Source organism: Vombatus ursinus, unplaced genomic scaffold (genome assembly GCF_900497805.2).
Source record: "Vombatus ursinus unplaced genomic scaffold, bare-nosed wombat genome assembly UNPS02014811.1, whole genome shotgun sequence".
Taxonomy (NCBI): domain Eukaryota; kingdom Metazoa; phylum Chordata; class Mammalia; order Diprotodontia; family Vombatidae; genus Vombatus; species Vombatus ursinus.
The window spans coordinates 5,792,133-5,814,348 of record NW_020954589.1 but is presented as its reverse complement, the minus strand read 5'-3'; the positions used below and the strand labels follow the sequence as shown (position 1 = coordinate 5,814,348).

Below are 22,216 nucleotides of genomic sequence, written 5' to 3'. Positions count from 1 at the left end.
CATATGTATCCTGAGTATGTTTTGGTAGGTGAACTTCTAGCCATTTTATACATTTTGTAGTTTTTTTTTTTTGTTTTTTTTTTGGGCTAGGCAATGGGAGTAAGTGACTTGCCCAGGGTCACACAGCTATTAAGTGTCAAGTGTCTAAGGCCAGATTTGAACTCAGGTCCTCCTGACTCCAGGGCTGGTGCTCTATTCACTGTACCACCTGGCTGCCCCCTGTAGTTATTTTTAATAAAATTTCTTTTTCTATCTTTTCCTACAGAGGCTTGTTAGTAATACACTGAAAGTTTGATGATTTTTATGGATCTATTTTATATTTATTATCTTAGTGAAGTTATTGTTTCAATAACTTTTAGTTGACTCTCAAGGAGCCTCCAAATATCAGCAAATAACAATAATTTTATTTCTTGTTTCGCTGTATTTCCTCAATTTCTTTGGCAATAGACATCTTCATCCACATGGTTTTTCTGGTATAGTTTATCAGGTTAAAATTTTTGAGTGGTTGTAGCTTTCTTCTAGGACATTCTGTAACATCATAGAGCCTCATATGAATAGCACAATATAATCCACAAAATCTGCAGGACCTCCCCATCCATAGGAAAACACTTTTCAGCTTGTATGCTATACTGGACCTCCTCCATGACAGTAGTGGATACCTTTGGTGAAATATATCTCCCTGTTTTATGGCTCTCCTGATGTTTATTATCTGTAGGCCATCTAATAAAGTTCTCTCTATTGTCATATCTTTTTAAAAAATTTTTATTATAAACTTAACATTAATAAATGAACATTTCAATATACAAAGAACATAAAAGATTATGTATGCAGCTTTAAACTTTCATAGTGTTAGTTTTAAAGTGTATATTAAATTTAACATGACAATAAAACTTCCCAGCTTATCTATGTCCTCTTTTGAACTTCTCACTGCTTTCTTCTTTGTATTTTAAGATATTTTACTGATGCTTTTTTTTATTTTTCTGCATTACTATTACCATCCCTTATCTCCTCTTCCAACTCCAATACCCCCTTCCTATAGGAGTCCTCCATTGTAACAAATAAGTATAGTTAAGCAAAACAAATCATTAGCTGGGTCTGAAAAATGGATGTCCCATTCTGTATCTCTATTCATCACTTTTCTGCCAAGACTGCATCATCAGTGTTATGGAGTAATAATTGGTAATTGCATTGATCAGCGTTCTTATGTCTTTTAAAATTATTTTCCTTTACACTACTATTATCACTGTGTTAACTGTCCTGGTGTCCTGCTCATTTCACTTTATATCAGTTTAGAAAAATCTTTCCAAGTTTCTCTGAGTCTATCATACTTATCATTTCTTACAGTGTGATATTCTGTTATATCCTATGCCTTAATTTATTCAATCACCAAATGATGACCACCCACTTTGTTTTCCAGTTATTATAATAAAAAGTACTGATATAACTGTTTTTGTATTGTCACATCTTTTGAAGTATTTTGAATGATTTTGGTGTGTGGATTGAAGATATTTTTGGAAGAGAACCTTTAAGGCAATTTTTTTGCACCTTGAACAAATGTACTTCCATAAAAACAATCAAAGTTAGTCAAAAGTCGAAGATGTTGCCTTGGGAGATACTCAGTTCTTGTACTGGACTTGATGTTTTTATCGGGGATGTTATAATGGAGATTTTTAAATGGGACTTGGACTAAATAATGTCTGTTTCCTTCAAAAATAAGGTCCTATGATTTCCTTAATTAGATTACAATGTTATAGAAGGCAGAAACTTCTTGCACTTCTCCATATCTCCCATATCACCTAGCATAATAAGAGTTCATTAATAAATACTTGTGGATTAAAGCTAACTATGGATCAGGGGAAAAATCCTGTCTTGGGAGACAGGTGAACTGGCTCAAACCTATCTCTGACACTAACTGGTCACAGAATGGTAGCTTGTTGCAATAGATATAGGTGGTAATGGTATGGGTCAGAGGTTCTGCAGTCTCATGAAACTTCATTGTGGGACACGAAGACCAACTTTGAAACAGAATAAAGTGTTAGCAGCCCTTGAAACCAAGTGGTTAGTTTGCCTTGTGTACAAAAATTACGAATTATTTCAGTCTTCTATGCCAATGATATGGAAGTCCAAGAAGCATTTTGGTTGCAGTACTTGGAAGATGAACAGAAGAGGGATTTTGGGTGGAAGTAAAATTGCAGGGGATTGGTCATAGTTTCTGAGACTTACAAGATCAATTGGCTTCTTAAGACAGCTCCAGCCATATTTTCTGAAAGACCGTCATTGCATCATTGGTCACTATTTCAAGAAAATAGTTATGTATGTCATGAGCTTGATTATATAATTTTTGGTAACTGTGTTGGTGAGGAAGCTTTGCTACCTCAACCTTCCTGCCTGTGAAAATAGCTAATTTTTGATTGTCTTTTATGAGTGCCTGCAAATTCCAGGACTTGGTTGTGCCCTGTAATTCCTTTATGTTCCAACCAAACATCTGAGCCAGATTAGTGAGGGAAAGATCATCCACCCCAAAGAACTTTCGATAATGACTCAGACAGGCCCTGAGCTGGGCTAAAACCCCAGAACTAGCAGTGACTTGTAGGGCTACCATCAAAGATTCCACTCCAATTATCCCCTGCAAGGCAGTCTTCTTCCTCTCAATGGCATCTACACAGATATGACACAGGTAATCCATCAAAGTCTGAGCCTTGACCCTCCTCTGATCTTCAAATGCCCTCAAGGCACTAGAAAAAGTTGCAAAGTCAGATATGTCATTCATGACAGAGATCAGGAATACTTGAGGATTACTTATACCTATCCTTTCCAGGTTCCATACAAATAGCTTTGCATTTTCCAAGTTGAACCATAAATCTGGGAATGCTGAGATGAGATGTGCATTTATTGAGATGAAATACACCTTCTTCCCCATATTGTGGAGCTCTATTGCTAGGCTGGTATGAATGGATTCAATGCAGATAGAGACAATAATGAGGACAACATCAAAATGGCCACAATCTATCTCCTTCAGGTAAGTTGTTACTGGTTCCCTGTATGTCTCAATATCTGGTAGCGACTCTGCAACAAAGGGGACCGTGAAAACATCTGGGAAAGAAAGAGCTTCCATATTTGCCTTCAAAGTAAATACATGCAGAGAATGAATCAGTGAATCACTCAGGGAAGCATTTCCAACCACAGCTACTCTCAAGGGGGTAGTCTTCATTTTCATTCTTAATCTGGAAGATACTTCTTTTAATTTTCCCAGGACCAGCATCTCTAGTATTTCAGACATGTCTGTTTCAGAAATGACTCCTTGACCATCTTTCAACTTAGATTGGGTTATTATTTCAGTGGCAAGTTGGTATAACACCTGCTCCACTGTGTGGCATATCTAGGAGAAAGACACAATGGATGGAGATTGAGTTAGGCACATGAGGGAAAAAAGAGGGACAGGAGAGGTGGATTTACCGAGAAGAAAAAGTCAAACCTTCCACAATTTCTAAAAAACTCATCATTTTTACATTTAACCTTTAATTCTGTGTTAGAAGAGAAGTGGGATACAGATAATCCAAAAGCTACTTGTTTGGCCTGGTAGTGGTCAGATATACACATGCTCAGATGCTGCCTCCCTTTAAACCAAGGGTTCTTAATATTTCTAGGGTTATCCCTATTTTAGACAGAGAAGAATGAGAAATGACTTTTGAAATTCTACCTTGGAAAAAATGGATAACTAAGAGTTGACCATATTTTTTTTTTGGGGGGGGGGGAGTGCCAAATAGCTTCTCAATAATGTTGCACTTTCCATTCAGATGCAGAGAACCAAGAGGTAAGGGTAAGAGAATGGGGTAGTAGTAACTGGTGGAATCCTCATCAATCATTTGTACTTGAGGGCTAGGTTCCTAATCAATGATTCTCCCTTTGCAAAGATGGATACATTAGCTCATTAGAACACTGATAAATACATAACAAAATTGCAAAAATGTATGCCAAACCTCTTTCTTAGTTGTCTTGTTCTGAAGGTGAAGTTGTAGCCATGGAGCTAGGAGAGAGAGAAAGAAGACTGAACTTGCAGGTTTCTATCATTTGCCAATCTCATTGATAGGGAAAAACATGACTTTTTCTGGATATATAAAGGCTCTCTGAGAAAAGAGGAAGCAGTCTGATCTGTTGCAAGCCATTTTCCTCTTGGGGTCTCAGCAGCTGTAGAAAACGGCCCATGAATTCAAGCTTACCTACCACCCCACCCCACTGAACTTGGAAACAAATCTTTTAGGCTTCTGGGCTAGGTTTCCTCCTTTGTCAAATGCAGACATTAAACTGGATGAATGCTAATGTCCCTAGGATGCTATGAGCCCTTCTCCTTACCTTTGAAACTTCTCATGGATTCCTCCAAGGCATCTATCTTTCCAGTGAATGCACACACTCTCTCTTCTAGGTCTTGGGAGGTGGTGAAAGGGGTCAGGACCTGTTCTTTCTCCCACCTAGGTAGAAACAGAAAACATCAATAGAAATAGAGAACATCAGAAGGGACTTCAGGAAAAACAGGAGTGAAAGGGTCTGGCAACATCCAGGTCTCCTCCCATTCAACTCAAAAACAGAAATACACAAAATGCATTAAAAGAACAATAAGCAAGAGAAAGAAAAATTCCTCTAGAATAATAACCACATAATTTTTTAAAAAGTAAAGACTGTACTATTGGTCCACATTCCACCTGATCCCTACCACCACCTCAGATCAAACCATTTCCAGTATCAAAAATGAAAAAAGGACTAAATTAAAAAGAATAAAAGGAAACTCTTGTTGTTGTTCAGTCGTATCTGACTGTTTGTGACCCCATCTGGGGTTTTCTTGGCAAAGATACTGGAGTGGTTTGCCATTTCCTTCTCCTGTTCATTTTGCAGATGAGGAACTGAGGTAAACAGGGTTAAGTGACTTGCCCAGGGGCACACAGCTAGGAAGTGTTTGAGGCCAGATCTGAACTCAGGAAGATGAGTCTTTCTTCAGGCCAAGCACTCTATCCAATGCACCACCTAGCTGCCCAATCATATGCTAATAAACCTGACAAATTAAACAAAATAGATGAATATTTACAAAAATAGAAAATGTCTATATTAGAAAAAAACAAGAAACCGAATTTAAATAACCCAATCTCAGAAAAAGAAATTGAACAAATCACAAATGGGCTTCCAAAGAGGGGAAAACAACAACAGAAAACCTGGAACCAGATAGACTTACAAGTGAAGTCTATCAAACATTCAAAGAATAATTAATTCCAATATTAAATCAGTTGTTTTTTTAAAAAAAGAAAATATGGAATCCTACCAAATGTGATACAAATATTGTTTTGATACCTAACTCAGGGAGAGACAAAACAGAGGAAGAAAACTCTAAGCAAATATCTCTTCTGCATATCAACAAAAAATTTGAATAAGACATTAACAAAGAGGCTACAGCAACACATCCAAAAAGATTATATACTATGACTCTTTAATTTATACCAGGAATGGATGGTTGGTTTGTATTAGAAAAAGTATAAGCAATATTGAGCATATTAATAACAAAACAATTAAAATTATATCAATATATGCAGAAAAGGCTTTTGACAAAAATATAACATCTATTTTTGTTTAAAAAACTCAAAATAGGAATACATGGGCCTTTTAAAAATATAGTAAATAGTATCTATTTAAAAACTAAAGTCCAGGGACAATGAAGTGGCACAGTGGACAGAGCACCAGCCCTGGAGTCAGAAGGACCTGAATTCAAATCTGGCCTCAGACACATAACACTTACTAGCTGTGTGACCCTGGGCGAGTCACTTAATCTCATTGCCTAGACAAAAAAAAAAAAAAAAAAAAAAAAAAAAAAAAAAAAAGATAAAAACTAAAGCCGACATCATATGTAATAGGGATAAGTTAGAGATATATCCATAAGATCAGGAATAAAGAAGGATGTCCATTGTCTCTAGTGTCATCAAATATCATGCTAGATATGTTAACAATAGCAATAAGATAATAAAAGAAAATTAAAGGAATATGCAAAGGTAAAGAAGAAACAAAACAGATGATTTGATGTGTTTATAGAACCCTGGGAGTCAACTAAAAATAAATTTAAACAATAACTAGCAAAATGGCAGGATATAAAGTAAACCCACACAAATCATCAGTTTTTCTATATATTAACAACAAAATCCTGTAGGAAAAGATGAAAGAGAAATTCTGTCCAAAATAACTACAGAATGTATAAGATATTTGGTAGTCTACTTATCAATGCATACATAGGAACTACATTAATACAATCACAAAATATTCTTATTATAGAAATAAAGGTAGATATGAATAAATGGAGATATTAATGGTTGACCAGGCCATAATAATACTGTTATTTAATTATTTATCTACTATCTAAGTTATTTAATCATTTATTTACTATCTAAGTTATTTAATCAGTTAATACCAAGCAAAGTACCAAAGGATTACTTTGTAGAAACAGGAGAAAAAATATCAAAATTCATCTGGCAGAACAAAAAGTTGAGACTCTCATGGGAAATAATGAAAAAATAAAGTAGGAAGGAAGGGTATCTAACATCAGGGTCTGATCTCAAATTATACGACACAGCAGTAATCCTGCAAGGTTATCTGGCATTGGTTAAAAAAAATAGAGATGTTAATCTGTGAAACAGATTAGGTACAAATATACAGAAGCAAATGAACATAGTAGCATCGTGTTTGACAAATTCAAAAGACCCCAATTACTGGGGTAAGGACTCATAAAATGACAAAAACGGTTAAAGTTGGAAAGTAGTCTGACAGAAGTTAAGTTTTGAGCAATTTCTCACAACATATACCAATGTAAGTTCCAAGTAGAGGACTTGGATTGTAAAAGGTCACATCATAAAAAAATTAGAGCCAGAAATGAATTGTGTTTTATACCTATGAATAGGGTGAGAATTGTTGACTAAATAAGGAATAAAGCAGGTCAGAGAAATAAAATGGACTAGTTTGACGGCATTGAAAATTTTAAAATAAAATTAATACAGTTAAAACTGGAAGAGAAATAGGTAACTGGGGAAAAATCTTTGCAGCAAGTTTTTTTGAGAAAGGTCTCATAGCCCAAGAGACATAAGGAGCTGATTTAGGTGTATAAGAAGAAGAATCATTCTCCATTAGGTAAATGGCCAGTGGATACGAACCAGGCAATTCTCAAAGGAAGAAATCTAAGCTATCAACAACCACATGAAAAAATGTTCTGAATCACTAGAGAGTGTAAGTAAAAGCAGCTCTTAAGTTCTATCTTACCCTAATTGAAATGGAAAATGAAAACTAATAGAGGGCTTTTAAAAAAAATTAGAGCAATTCTTTTTGTAGTGGAAAAGAATTGGAAATTAAGGGGTGAATTATGGTATATAATTGTTACAGAATGTTATTGTGCTATAAGAAGTGATGTGAGGGTGGTTTCAGAGAAACCTAGGAAGATTTGTTTGAACTTATGCAGAGTAAAATGAGTAGAACCAGGAGAACAATTTATACAATAACAACAGCAATGTAAAGGAAAATAACTTGGAAATACTTGAGAACTCTAATAGATGGAATGATCAACAAAAAATTTCAGAGAACCAGTCATGATGCCTGCTATCCATCCCCTGACAATGAGATGATGGACTTAAGGTGCAGAATAAGGTGCACTTTTTTGGACACTGCCAATGTGGGAATTTGTTTTTATTGACTGTACATAATTGTTAAAGAAATTTTGTTTTTGTTTTTTCTTTTTTAATGGAGTTAGGAGGTAGCTAGTAATAGGCCTTCTATAAACCATAAAACAAAAAGAATGATACTAGCATTGTTGAAACAATCTTTCAAAATGCACAGAAGAAAACAGAAGGCATGCTGTGTGACCTTGGGCAAATCACTTAACCCCAATTGCCTCACCAAAAAGCAAAAAACAAAACAAAACAAAGCAAAATCAGAAGGAAGGCCAGAAGCAAGTACAGACAATCAGGACAACTCTGAAAATTACATGTTGAAAGCATTTTTTTAAAAAACTTACTATAAAGTTAAAAGGAAAAAACAAGATGTATGTAACAGAAATGTACAGTTTCATGTATGATCTTTTTCTGTTCTATTTTGTCTATGGAAATGCTCACTTTATTTGGTGTTTAAGTTTGAAATTTTTTTTAATTTATTTTTTATTTTCAGGCAATTGGGGTTAAGTGACTTGCCCAGGGTCACACAGCTAGTAAGTGTCAAATGTTTGTTTTGAGGCCACATTTGAACTCAGGTTCTCCTGACTTCACGGCTGGTGCTCTATCCACTGTGCCACCTAGCTGCCCCTAAGTTTGAAATTTTTAAAATGCACAGAAGTGAACAGAAGGAATATTAGTAAGAAACAGAAAAGCAGATCAACTTTGAAAATAACATGTTGAATTTACTACATACTTGAAAAGCAAGCTATAGTACAGATTGGCAGGTTTATGTCCAATATTTTTCTATTTATAAGGAAATTCTAATCTTTATTTGATGTTCAAATCCAGAATTTGAAAGAAAATTAAAATGTTAAAAAAAGAGAAATAAAAATTTACAAAAATATAAAATACTCAGATTAATGGGAGAGCAAATGATGGATTACTGGATAAAAGAGAGAAAGAGATATATTTGAAAATTACGTGAAAACAAAACAATATCAATAAAAATAAGATTTTATGTATAATTATTCTATACAAAGTTTCCAAACTAGAGAAAGAAGGCACCTTTATCAACATCAGTGAAAACATATAATCATGATACCTAAAAGAGGAAGAGAGAAAGCAGAGAAAGTAATGTTTATTCTTAATGAATGCTGATGCCAAAAACACTAAAATATTTTCAGATACTACAGCAAAAAATCTCTATAACTAGGTAGGGGGGCCGCCAGGTGTTCTGATCTCACACACTTAATAGCTGTGTGACTTTGGGCAAGTCACTTAACCTCTGTTAGCCTCCATTTCCTCATCTGTAAAATGGGGATAATAATAGAACCTACTTATCTCCAAGGGTTGTTGTGAGGATCAAATAAAACAATAATTGTAAAGTGTTTAAGTACAGTGCCTGGTTAGTAAGAATAATACAGTAATACAAAGAATGCTTGACAATAGTAAAGCAAAAATAATAAAAAGCACACAATTATATCAACAAATGCAGAGAAAGCCTTCAACAAAATGTGGAACTAATGCTAAAAATACTAAAAAGTACAAAAACAAATGTACCTATCAGTAGTATCTATCTAAATTCACTGTTTGCAGTAGAAAAATACCAGAAGCTTTCTCCAATGAGATTAGGGGTAAAAGCATGTTACTTGTCTCTACTATTATTTGACACAGTGCTACAAGTCTAGCTATAGAAATAAGACAGGACACAGAAGCTGAAAAGACAAAATTATCTCTACTTATAGAAGTACTGTGGTTAATATAGGAGAGCCTAGAAAGTTAATGAAAAAGAGCTAACCGAAACAATTGTTTCAATAAAATATCAGAATGGAAAATAAACCAATAGATATCACCAACCCTTCTATAAAACAACAAAACTGAGGAAGAAGAGAAAAAAAACAATTCCATTTAAAATATCTACAAAATACATATAATATTTGGGTGTTCATCTACTAAGGCAAACATAGACCTTTTAGAAATACATCTGCAGCACACTCCACAGAAATTAAAGAAGATAATAAACTGTTGGAAAGTGTTGTTGGAAAGGCATTTGTTGTTCATAATCAATTGGGCTGTATAATAAAAATGACTACACCATATAAGTTGATTTACAATTTTATGCTACATTAATCAATCTATCAAGGGATTACTTTGTAGAACTATACCAAATAATAAAATTTATTTGGAAAAATAAAAGATCTAGAATCTCAAGTGTAGTAATGAATAAATGTAGGAATAAAGAAAAAAGAATTGTATAAGAAAATGTGAACTTCTGTTGCACAGTTTTAAAAATACATAAATTATATGACATTTAACCAAGTAGTAACAAAATTGCTGTTTGTGTCTCCTGCATTTTTGTTTTCTTTTGTGCATTTTAAAAATGTTTGATGCTTTTATTTTTTCATGTTTTTCATTATCCACTAATCCACCACTAAAACTAAACTGACTCACCAAAACAAAAGGCACTCTTCCCCTAACCCCCTAAAAAACAAAACAGAGACTCAGAGGAATGGTATGGAAAGAAGGAATCCATAGAAACCATCTCATTCCTCCTTGTCTCTATTCCTCCAGACTAGAAAACTGGGGAAAGTATAAGATTGAATGGATGCACTGAGTTTCTACGATGAACTAAAAGAAAAATGGAACAAGAGTATGAGATCTTATCTATTGATCAGTCAAAAATGAAACTTGGGCACATGCATGTGCATGTGTCTTTTCTTCTTATCTGATAATCTCTTGGTATTTATTCCCACAGCTCCAACTACCATCTCTATTTAGATGATTCTAAAATCTTGATCTCTACTTCTGATGGGCACTCAAACTCCAGACGGGGATGTCACAGCTACCCCTCCACCTCAGCATGTTACTTGGCCCAGAAGAACTACATCCTTAGATACTGAAAACCCTGGCAAATGTGAATGCTGAAACAGTAATATCTGAAAAATCTTAGAGAGCAGGAGAAATACTGTAGGATTGGAGAGTGCAAATGCCCCAATTTTCAAAATAGGGAAGAGAAAGTAACTTGCAAGTTACAGGCAAATTAATTTGATTTCAATTCCTGATCAAATTATAGAATGGATTCAAGTAATGCTTGGTGAACATCCAGAAGAGGAAAAGATGTTAACAAGCAACCAGTATGGCTTCACCAAGCACAAATCATAAGACATTAATTTAATTTAATTTTTATTTTTCAACGGGCTACCAAACTGGTAGATAGAGGGAATCTATAGATATAGTTTAAAGATACTTTTATCAAAGTATTTGATGAAGTTTCTTATGCTATGTTTGTGAGAAAGATGGAAAAGATGTGAACTAGATGGTAGTGGAATTAGATGGATCTGGGGGGGAAATGAAGGTTCAACAATGTTACATAGCAGCAACAAAAGCTAATGCAATCTTGGATTTTAGTGGAGACCAAAGAGGAATAGCTCCCAGGAAGAAGGAAGTGTTGGTCCCACTGTACTTTGTCCTGGTTAGTCTACATGTCTGGAATACCATATTCAGTTCTGGGCAACACATTTTACAAAAAATACTGATGAATTGGACAGCATCTAGAAGAGGGCAACTGGTATGGTGAAGGGCCTCAAGTTCATGCCGTATGCAGAACAGCTGAAGGAATTGGTGGAAAAGAGAACCATGGGGAAGAGAAGATCAGAGGAGCATGTGAATTGGAATGGGTTACCTTGGCACATAGTGGATCTCCTGTCATTGGGCAGCTTCAAGCAAAGGCTGGATTACTATGTGGCACTTTGCACAGGTCTCTGACATTCTCATATAATGTTGTGTATAAAAATTATTTTTTCATCTTAACCTCTTATTAAATTGTAAACCCATTGGGACTAGGATTTCCTACAGCAATTACCCCCGAATTCTACACCTGTTAGACACTGAATAAATGTTTGGGAAAATTTTTTTAAAATAGAAATATAAATCCTTATATTGAAGGTATTCCATCAGGCTGACAGGAGGAAAAAAAAAACTGACTTGCTTACGAGACATCAACAAATGAATGAGAGACAGAGAACATATACAGAGGGAAAAACCCAGCTAAGAACACTTACCTTTCTTCCAATTGTTTTTTGATCTATGGAAGAGAGGAGGAAAAAAAAAGGTCAGTTTTTCTATAGTCATTCCCCACTGGATATGGTATAAATCCCTAGAGAGTGCCAAAACTAATTTTTGTTTTTACCCCAGCTATTCCAGATGCTCACTCCACACCTACAAATCCCAGCTCCTCTCAATATCATTAATTCCCTCTATGTTCCAATACCTCATGCTTCTGATAGCTGGAAATTCATCCAGTTGTATATCATCATTGGTTCAATTTCAATTCATGTCTTCTTTCATGTCAGTTTCTATTCTGTAACACATCTATTATACTCACCATCTGGAGCATAGATGGTATGTTCTCTTGTTTCTCACCTTAAGGATTTCGCTTGGGGTCTGAGAAGCTCTCTCCTCCATTTTACTTATTAATTTTTCAAGATGAGATATTTTTTGAGAGACTTGGTTGACATGTTGCTCCTTCTTACAGGTGATGTCCTTCTCTAGCTCCTCCATTTGGGCCAAGAGGAGTTGTTCCTGTAGATCAAGGAACTCCCGGAACTGCTGATACTCAGACACAATTCTCAGTTTATTGTCTTGGATTTGATTCTGTAGAAATGAAGTGGAAAATGTTCTTTAGTCTAGAGCAGGAGTTCTTAATCTGGGGTCCATGGATGCCCAAAAGGTCAATAGACAGATACGAGTTTGGATGGAAAAAAAAGCCCCTACATCTTTATTTTCACCAATTCCTTAATGAATTTTCTTCAGTTATGAATGTAAGCAATGAATCAAAGTATTATTATACTTTACCACAGTGCCAAAGGGGTCCATGGCATAAAAAAGTTAAAAACTCCTTCTCTAGAGTCTCACTACCATTGACTCAAAGGGAAAAAAAAAAGATAGCATGATGATTATTAGAATTTCACTCCTCCCATTTTGCCTGGACTCCCAGGTTCAGGACTTGAGAATCTATGGCATAGAGTCACATAGATCTATGGCATAAAACTAATATGGTGTCTCCCGATTCATATAACCTCAGGTCTTCTCCTTACTTGTCCATCATGTGAAACTGATGGAAAATAATGGCTAGATTGGCTTTGAGTACAGTATGGATGGGAGTGGTGTAATACGTAGGAGGAATGACATCAGTGGGAAAGTGAGAAGCTATAAGAACATTCTCATATCTATCTCTCCTAGGCTTTTCATTATTCTCTAGTCCTGTCATCTCACCCAAGCCCTTCATGGCCTTGGACCTATCCCTGATAGACTAGATTTTTTTCTTATCAATAATAATTTTACATGTGCATAGCATTTTTCAAATAACTTTGACATCTATTACCTCATTTAAATTTACAACAATCCTATAAGATAGGCAGGGGTGTCAAATAGGATCTCACCCCCATTTAACAAAGATGAAAATCAAGGAGAAGACATTAATTTGCATAAAGACATAAAAGTAAAATCTGCATAAAGACACACTTTCTTCTCTCCTTTATTCTCTTAGGAACATGGGAACACTTGTTTCATACCCTGGAGGGTCACATTCTTCTTTCCAGGCCTCTAAGCAAATAATCCAGAGACACTGGGCCCCTGAAATAGAGCACTACTTTTTTTGGGGGGCAGGATGGAGGAAGGAATCATCTCCTACCAGCAGTGCCTGGAACGTATTGTTTCCCTTCAAATGCATAATTTTTTCTTTGGATTCCTTCAGACTTTCCAGCTGTCTCTGAATTTCATCCTGTAGAAAGAAGAGTTACTTTCCTACTGACAAATACAATTTCAACATCTCTTCATGAGAGGGTCATAGTATATAGAACTAGGAAGTACTTTTCATAGCATATAAATCATGCATAGGGGGCTAGTGACAGTGATGCCCAAAAAAGAAAAATAAAGAAAATAGCATCAAGGAAGCATTTAAAGAAATGCAGGAGACATGAGCAAGCAAGATGACTTTGGAACTAACCTGCTGAATTTATCATATACAACTTTAAAAAAATAAGCTGAACATAAGAGAGATTCATCATTTCATATGTCATCATTTTCTATTCTTTGTATATAGACATGTTCATGCTTATTGGTGTTTATCAAGTTCAGAATAAAGAACAAACATTTTAAAAAATAAATTGAGGGGACTGGGCTAATTATTGATGAAGGAGCTTTAAAGTAATGACATTTTATGAGTCTGAGTGAAAACTGATCAGTATGCTTCCAGCACTCACCATGGAGAAAGGGACTGAAACTCAATATCAGAATCCAGGAGATCACAGGAAGAGGAGAAATGAAAAAGTTAGCAGTAGGATTAGGACAGCCTTAAGCTTGATATAAGATTCAGAGTTAGTGATACAAAGAGGGGCCAGATTACAGCTACTATTTAGATTACAGTATGCTCTTCCTTATGTTCTTTCACCCCTCCTGGACTGTTCCTTACCTTTCTCCCCTCTATTTCCTTTGGAGCCCTGCTCCACTCACTTACTCCATGAAGCCTTTCCTGACAAAGTCCTTCCTAACTTAGCCCTTTTCCTGTGGCTACTCTTTCTAAGGGAAATTACTTGATCATCATCAAGAAAGTGGTTTTCCTTTAAAACACCACAGAACTCAGATCCCATCACTCCCATTGAGAAAGTAACCACCTTAGCCAGGAATTCCATTTTTCTAGATACAAAAAGAAAATGTTGGAGACTATTCCTAAAAATTGCCCAGGGATAAAGAAAACTTATATCTGCTCTAGGGCTTAATTACTGTATTTTTCTTTATAAGTGCTTTTCTTTATAATCGCTTCAACTCTAATTTTAGCTCATTTCTACTTTTTGTCAATGCAGATGGCTGTTCATTGAATAAATCTTCTCCAGTAGTTTGTTCTCTACAAATCTTAAGCAAAGTCTACCTGTACCCCTCCCGAACTCTTACTCCTCCTCGTTTCAACAACACACTTCCAAAACACTATTCTTTCTATTACCGTTACACACTTCTGCCCTTTCTGGTGACCAGCTGAACAGTAATAGTAATAGGATCACAGATTTAGAACTAGAAGGAATTCTACAGGGTCCAATGCTCTCATTGACAGAAACAGGAAGGCCACATAGGTTAAATGAGTCATGCAAGGTCACATTAGAAGTGAAAGGAAGCATACTATTTACTCTTTTTCGTCTTCTATTTTGTTTTGTTTCCTCTTTCTTGTAGTTCCTCCTATTGGTTCTAATTCTTCCTTAAAACATGAGTAATGTGAAAATATGTTTAATAGGAATGTATAAGTAGCGCCTATTTTCAGATTGCACGCCATCTTGGGGAGGAAGGTGGGGAGGGAAGGGGAGAAAAATTTAAAACAAATGCATATGGAAATGATTGTTGAAAACCAAAAATTAAAAAAAAAAAGTAAGTGAAGGAGCCAAGATATTAACCCAGGTACTCTAACTTCAAATTCAGAGTTCTTTTCACAGTACCACACTGCCCAGGATATGTATCTGTGTGGGGAGGGTGGTAGCATTTTGAGATAGCAGAGGATTTTGAGAGTGACAATCCCGGTGGGTGCACGATAACCAAACCACAGTTCTGCTGGTTAGCACAATGCCTGGCACACAGTAAATGCTTAACAAATACCTGCTGACTAATTGCTGATTGCAGGTACCATGACTACTACATTCACCAGTTTCTTCCTAGATTAATATTTCTAGGAGGAGAAAAGACCAAGGCAAATTTCTTACTTTGTAGGGCTGGGCAGCATCCTCTACCGGTAGGACAACATGACTACTGTGCTCTCGGAGCTCCCTGCACACAAAGCACAGGAACTGCTCATCTGTTTCACAGTAGAAAAAGGTCTTTTCCCCATGCCGCTTGCAAAGCTGATAATCTGCTGGTTGTTTAGAATCTTCTGGTTGCTTATCAGAGAGTCCTAGGTTGAGGAGGTTGGGGACTAATTGTGCCAGCACCCAATTGGGACTGATGTTTTCCTTTTGAAAAAGTTTCTTGCAAATCGGACAGGACACTGAGCCCCGGACATGGGTTTTATAATAGTCACATAGCTCAGTGATACAGACTCGGCAGAAACTGTGGCCACAGGGAATGCTGACTGGGTCCTTCAAGTGCTCCACACAAATACTGCAGGTCAGTTCTTCCAGGAGGGTCTCTGGTAGGGGTCTGGCAGCCATGACCACTTTATTTCACCTGGATTCTGCTTCCTAGACAGAGTAATGAGGTAAATGAGGTAAAGAGAGAAATTCTGAAAATGAATAGGGATTGAAATTATGGTTGGGGAAAGTCTGGGTGAAGATGGGTTAACATGAGCATTTTGCTACTTTCCTCAAAATGAGACTGAGCATAGAGTCACATTTCTAGGTATTCAGACTAGGGTCATGCAGTAGATTCAGAGCTTGAAGGGAAACTTTCAGGCCATCTATTCCAACTGTTCCAGGGTTACCCAGGGAGTAGGAAGTAGCAGAGCTGGGATTTGAATTCAGGTTGTCTGACTCTTTCTATTACACCAGACTTTTGGTCCATTTCCTTCTCAAAAGGAGTTTAGGAGAGTGGGTTTTGAGAAGATGTTTGGATAGGACTTAGAATGGTGGACAGGTCTAAACAGGCTGAAGATTTAGAAGGTGTGAGGGCAGGATTCTATTCAAAATGGAGGAAGAAGAGTGGTGTTGGATGGGAGGAATGGTGAAAACATTAATGTAGGTAGGTCATATATCCTGCACAGAAAAGAAATTAAGGAGGGTTGATATGACAGAATGATTAGTTAATATAAAAACATCATTTTTAGTGGTTCACAGGGGAAAATCCAACCGTATTTTGAATTCTGGAATGAGGTCTGAGTTCTCACCTTAGACTTAACAACTCTTTCAGGTAGTCTTAAATTCTTCCAAAATCTTGCCAGATGTTCCTGATTCCTAAGAAGGGCAGCAGACCACACAAGGCTGAAGGCTGAGGAGAACTTTCAGGCTCCCATTAGAGTAAGGGTTCATAACTTTTTTTGTGTCATGGACCCATTTGGCAGTCTGGTGAAGCCCAAAGACTCCTCAGAATAATGTTGAAGGAAATGAAATGCTAAATTTCAGTTAGAGGTTAGTGAAAATAAAAATAATTTTTTTTTCTTCTATCAAAATTCACAGATTCCCTGAAATCTATTGACAGATGTGTGTGTGTGTGTGTGTGTGTGTGTGTGTTGTAGATTCCAGGTTAAGAATCTCTATACAAGAGAATCCAGAGAATGTATTTAATCACTTTGAGTATTGCTAGTTATACAATTTAAAAAATTACTAGTTATACAACTTTAAAAATCAATATAGATGTAACTTCCATCTCACCAAAGTTCAGGACTTTGTAAATGGGTCTGAAGTTCCAGACTCCTGTTCTAGGACACAGAGATAATAAGCTCCAGTGCAGTACATTCCAGGATCCTCCCCACCCTGTGTGACATGCTGACCAAAAAACAAAATAAAACAACCCCACACACAAAAAATCAGGCTGATTTAAGGCCTCTGAGCCGGCATTTCCTTGTGTCCTTTCCTAAGGCCAAAGAAGCCCACGTGACACCTATTACATAAGTCGGGTAACCATTTTTTTCCTCAAAGTAACAGCGTTTTCATTGGCTGTCCCCCAAGTCTGAAACTCTCTCCCTCCCCTCTCTGCCTGTTGGCTTCCCTGGTTTCTTTCAAGTCTCAAATAAAGTCACACATTCTTTCTCAGTCTTTTAAAATCTCAATACCTTCCAACTGAGGACTGCCCTCAATTTATCCGGTCTTTATTTTGTTTGTACATAGTTGTTTGTGCCTTGTCTTCCCCATTGGATTGTGGGCTCCATGAGTGTGAGGACTGAGCCTTTCTTTGTGTTCCCAGAGCTCAGCACAGAGCTGGCACTTAATAAATGCTGACTGACACCAAGCAGCCCTGCCCAAGACCTGGACTATGTTAATGGGCTTTGGAATTAAATTTTTACTAGTTGGAGGTCCTCCGATCCAACCCTCATTTTACAGGTGGGGAAACTGAGTATATGAATAACAAATAAAAAAGCATTTATTAAACACTGGCTTAGCACAAATATAAAAAAGAAGGGCAATCCCTGCCCTCAAAGAGCTTACATCCTAGTGGGAAAGGTAACACATACATATAGTATGTGTTATGAGGCAGTGGCCTTAGAAGGGAGTTTTGGTCTGAGGAGTCCCGGAGAAGGAAAAGGTTTTGCTGGTAACTAAATAGCACGTCTAGAGTCTAAGCCCAGGTTCCCTGACTCCAAAACCGGGGTTCTTTCCGTAAAGCCTCCACCCCATCAACACCAACCTCCTCTGGGCCCAGCTTGAGAACATCTCACCTTGTCCGACCCAGGAGATGGAGAGGGCAGGGACAGACGGAGGGAAATGCAACCCCGCGGAGTCCGATGGTGGCTGGAGAAGCGGCAGGAGGTTGCAGGCTCGGGAAGAAAAAGCTGCCCAACCCAAGGGGGACTTTGGAAATCTTCTTTACGACTTTCACTTTTCCTTTTCCGCTGCGGCCTCAGGCTACTCGGTCTGACTAGAGATTGATGACGCCCCTTCAATAATCGGCCAATCCGAAGAGCCTATTGGTGTCCCTTCCAATCAAGTAATCCAGACCCTAGTCGCCAGTTCTTTTAGGCTTCCAAGATTATTAATTTGATGTTGAGGACGGGGAGCAGAATGAGATTAAATGAACACATCTGGAAAGCATCTGTAAAGGTAGGTTGGAGCTGGATGATGGAGAGCCTTAAACACTAGGATGAGTTTGTATTTTCTTCTAGATGCAAAAGGGAGCCGCTGAAGAGCTTTGAGTAGGGGAGTGACCAGTTCAGAACTGTGTCAGTCAGTCAGTAGTGTCAGTAAACATTTATCAGGCACCTACCATGTGCCGGGCACAGTACTAAACGCTGGAGTAAGAAAGAAAGGTCAAAGTCTCAGGTCTCAAGGAGTTCACAGTCTAGTGGAGGAGACAACATGCAAACAATTATGTCCAAATAAACTATAAACAGGATAAATTGGAAATAATCAACTTTGGGAAGGCATTAGCATTAAGAGGGATCAGAAGGTAAGATTTTAAATGGAACTGGAAGGAAGTCACGAGGCAGAGAGGAGGAGGGAGAGCATTCCAGGAATGGGAGGATAGCCAAGAAAAATGTTCAGTGTTGGGAGGAATATGATTTTGGCAACTGTATGGAGAACGAATTGGATAAGGAGAGACTGGAAGCAGGGAGACCAATTAAATGACTGTTTTGATAACCCAGGCAAGAGGTGATAAGGGCCTGAGTTAGTCTATTGGCTTTGGGAGTTGGAGAGAAGGAGATGGGTATCAGAGCTGTAACTGGAAGTAGAATTGACAAGACTTGGTAACTAATTAGATATGAGGGAGTTTAGGGTACCCTCAGGGGACTGATGGGAAGAGTCAAGAATGACTCTAAATTTATGACCCTCAGTGACTAGAAGATGCTGGTGATTTTAACAGAAACAAGGAAGTTTGGAAGAAAGGATAGTTTTGGGATTGGGGCATATGATGAATTCTCTTTTGGACATGTTGAATATGATAGGCTTTTGAACACAGAAAGAGGAAGTCACACAACTGTGCTGCCTAGGTCCACTACAAAGCATCCCTCTCTGCTGCATGCCTGTCCTTTGATTCTCCCATGATCGACTCTTTATCTCACTTCTCTCAGTATCTGTTAGAAACCTTTCCTTCTCTCTTAAAGCCACCTTCAGCACTGCTTGTCCTTTCCTCTCAGCAGAGGACCTAAAGCAGAGGTTTTTACTTTTTTTGTGTCATGGATCCCTTTGACATTTGGTTAAAATGGATCCCTTCTCAGAATAATATTTTTAAATGCATGAAGGAAAACATATAGGATTGCAAAGGTGATTAATTATGTTGGAATAGTTATAAAAATTTTTTTTAAAAGTTAGTTCAGAGACTCCAGATTAAGAACCTCTGAGTCCAAGATAAATACTCGAATGAAAAATTTGAGGCTATCTCTCATGAGGCCAAATCACCTCAACATCTCCCCCCCAACTTTCTCCACCTCCTCTACTTGTGCCCTTGGATTGTTCCTTCTGTTATCCCCATGATTTCCCTAATTTTCAACATCTCTTTATTCACTGCGTCGTTCCCAAGTTGCAAGTGTGCTTACATCTTCTCATTCTTTGAAAAAAAACCCAAAAAACCAAAAACAAACCTTTACTTGGTCCTTTCAGGTTGTTGCCCCATATCTTTTCCTTTATTTCATAGAAAAAGCTGTTTACACTCCTTGCCCCCATTTTCTCATTTCATGCTCACTTCTCAGCCCCTTGCAAGTTGGCTTCCAACCTTATCACCCAGTGCTCTCTATAGTGTAATATCTTTTGGTGTTCTCTCAGTCCTTATCCTTTTTGACCTCTCTGAAAACATGTCACCACCCTGTCTTCCAAGACATATTCTCTTCCCCAGATTTTCATGACACTATTATTATTATTATTATTATTTAGGTAGACAATGGGGTTAAGTGACTTGCCCAGGGTCATACAGCTAGTATTATGTCTGAGGCCGGATTTGAACTCAGGTCCTCCTGAATCCAGGGCTGGTGCTCTACCTACTGCGCCACCTAGCTGCCCCTATGACACTATTATGGCCTAGCTTCAGGTCCTACTTGTCTACCAGTTCTCAATCTTCTTTTCTTTCTTATTGTCACTTCCCTATCACCTGTGTGTGGTTGTACTGCAGGGACTCCACCTTGGACCCTCTTCTCTTTATATATTCTCTCTCTTAGTGACCTCATTTGCTACTATGGGTTTAACTATCACCTCTACAAACAAATCCGAGATCTATAGATTTAGCATGCAGAGAAAGAAGAGGGTCCAGTATAGAACTTAAGGGGGATACCTAGAATTAAGGGGTAGTATATGGAGGATTAGCCATAAAGGACCGTGAGGGAACAATTAGATAGGAGAACCAGAAAGCGATGTATTATTAGAGAGGAGAGAAGAAGAGAGTTTTTATGAAGTTTTGTTTGTTTGTTTGTTTGTTTTGACAATGTCAAAAGTTGCGGAGAGGTCAAGTAGAAAGAGGAACCAGAAAAATCCTTCATATTTAACATTAATAATAATAGCTAATATTTATATAGTGCTTTACGATTTGAAAAGTACCTTACATTTATGATTTCATTTGATTCTCATAATCCTGATCCTGTGAGGTAGGTGCTATAATTAAGTTCATTTTCCAAGTGAGGAAGCTAAGTCTGAGAAAGGTTAGGTGACTTACCTAGGACCATACAGACAGTAAGCTTCTGAGGAAAGATTTGAACTCAGGTCTGCCTGACTTCAAGTCCAATGCCCTATCTAATATGTCGAAGAGAACAGTTTCAGTTCAGTGGTGGGGTCAGAAACCAGATCCCAAGGGACTTCACATTGATGGCCTAAATTTTCTTAGTAAAGAAGGAAGTAAGGTACTGTGCTGGAGGAGGGTGGGGAGGAAGAAAGATGCTTTAAGGGGTCTAAGGATAGAGGAGATTTGGAACAGATATAACAGAGGGAATGTGATAAAGTTTGCAATTTAAAATTTGGCACGACACATGCATGAATAACTATAATAGAAGCATATGATAAAGGCAAGATAGAAGTGTCCACATATTCATAAGAAATTTAAGCTGACTTTTTGTAGTGGTCAAGAATTGGAAATTGAGGGGATGCCCAGCAATTGGGGAATGGCTGAACAAGTTGTGGTATATGAATGTAATGGAATACTGTTGCTATAAGCAATGATGAGTAGTCAGATTTCAGAAAAGCCCGGAAAGACTCATATGAACTGATGCTGAGTGAAGTAAGCAGAACCAGGAGAACAGTGTACACAGTAACAACCACATTGTGCAATGATTAACTTGGCTCTTCTCAGTAATGCAAAAATCTAAGGCAAATCTAAAACACTCATGATGGAAAATGCTGTCCACATCCATAGACAGAACATTGGAGTCTGAATTCAGATGGAAGAATACTGTTTGCTCTCTTTTTTTTGTTGTTTTGTTTTGTTTCTTCTTTCTTGTGGTTCCTCTCATTGCTTTTAATTCTTCTTTGTAACATGACTAATGTGAAAATGTTTAATATGAATGTATATGTAGAGCCTATATAGATAGCACACCATCTTGGGGAGGAGGGAGGGGAGGAGAGAAAATTTAAAACTCAAAAGCTTATGGAAGTGAATGTTAAAAACTAAAAAGAAATAAATTTAAAAAAGAAATTTCAGTTGAGATGGGAAAGGATTCATGGAGGAAGTGCTACTTGAATTGGGCCTTGAAGAAACAGGATTTAAACAGAGATTTTCAGAGACTTCCCAAAGAGCACCAATCCAGGCAAGCCCCAGGTCCCTGGATTGTGGCCCTTTCCCTTTTGGGATTTTCCAGGGAGCCCTGTCTTTACCCCATAGCCTTCTCCAGTGTCTCACCTGAATTACTAGCTCTTGCCTCCTGTCCAGACCCTATCTTCTCTTGCCCTTCCCCTGCCAGGCCATGCTTTTGTCTGCTTTTGCTTGCCCTCTTGGGCTTT

The 22,216-nt window shown here is 37.5% G+C and overlaps 1 protein-coding gene across 2 annotated transcripts; it reads right to left on the bottom strand.

Annotated features, from left to right (window-relative positions):
• Positions 1-748: 748 nt before the first annotated feature.
• Positions 749-18,200, bottom strand: LOC114053299 (tripartite motif-containing protein 59-like). 2 transcript variants are annotated; one of them, XM_027876237.1, is made up of 9 exons: positions 18,019-18,200; positions 16,531-16,597; positions 15,416-15,889; positions 13,363-13,452; positions 12,093-12,323; positions 11,732-11,754; positions 4,354-4,469; positions 3,981-4,027; positions 749-3,379 (listed from the first exon to the last, which is right to left on the bottom strand). In XM_027876237.1, the coding sequence occupies exons 3-9, from the start codon at positions 15,857-15,859 to the stop codon at positions 2,240-2,242; spliced, it is 2,091 nt and encodes a 696-aa protein (XP_027732038.1). In that variant the 5' UTR covers positions 15,860-15,889; positions 16,531-16,597; positions 18,019-18,200; the 3' UTR covers positions 749-2,239. The 2 variants fall into 2 exon arrangements, with proteins under 2 accessions (XP_027732038.1, XP_027732039.1); XM_027876238.1 differs by lacking the exon at positions 13,363-13,452.
• Between the last annotated feature and the right edge of the window lie 4,016 nt (positions 18,201-22,216).

Coding starts and splice junctions, on each gene's coding strand:
- LOC114053299 (XM_027876237.1), bottom strand. CDS start 15,859: ATGGCTGCCAGACCCCTACCAGAGACCCTCCTGGAAGAACTGACCTGC. Junction 11,755..12,092: donor CCCCAAGCGAAATCCTTAAG/GTGAGAAACAAG, acceptor TCTCTTCCATAG/ATCAAAAAACAATTGGAAGA. Junction 4,470..11,731: donor AAAAAACAATTGGAAGAAAG/GTAAGTGTTCTT, acceptor GTTTCTACCTAG/GTGGGAGAAAGAACAGGTCC.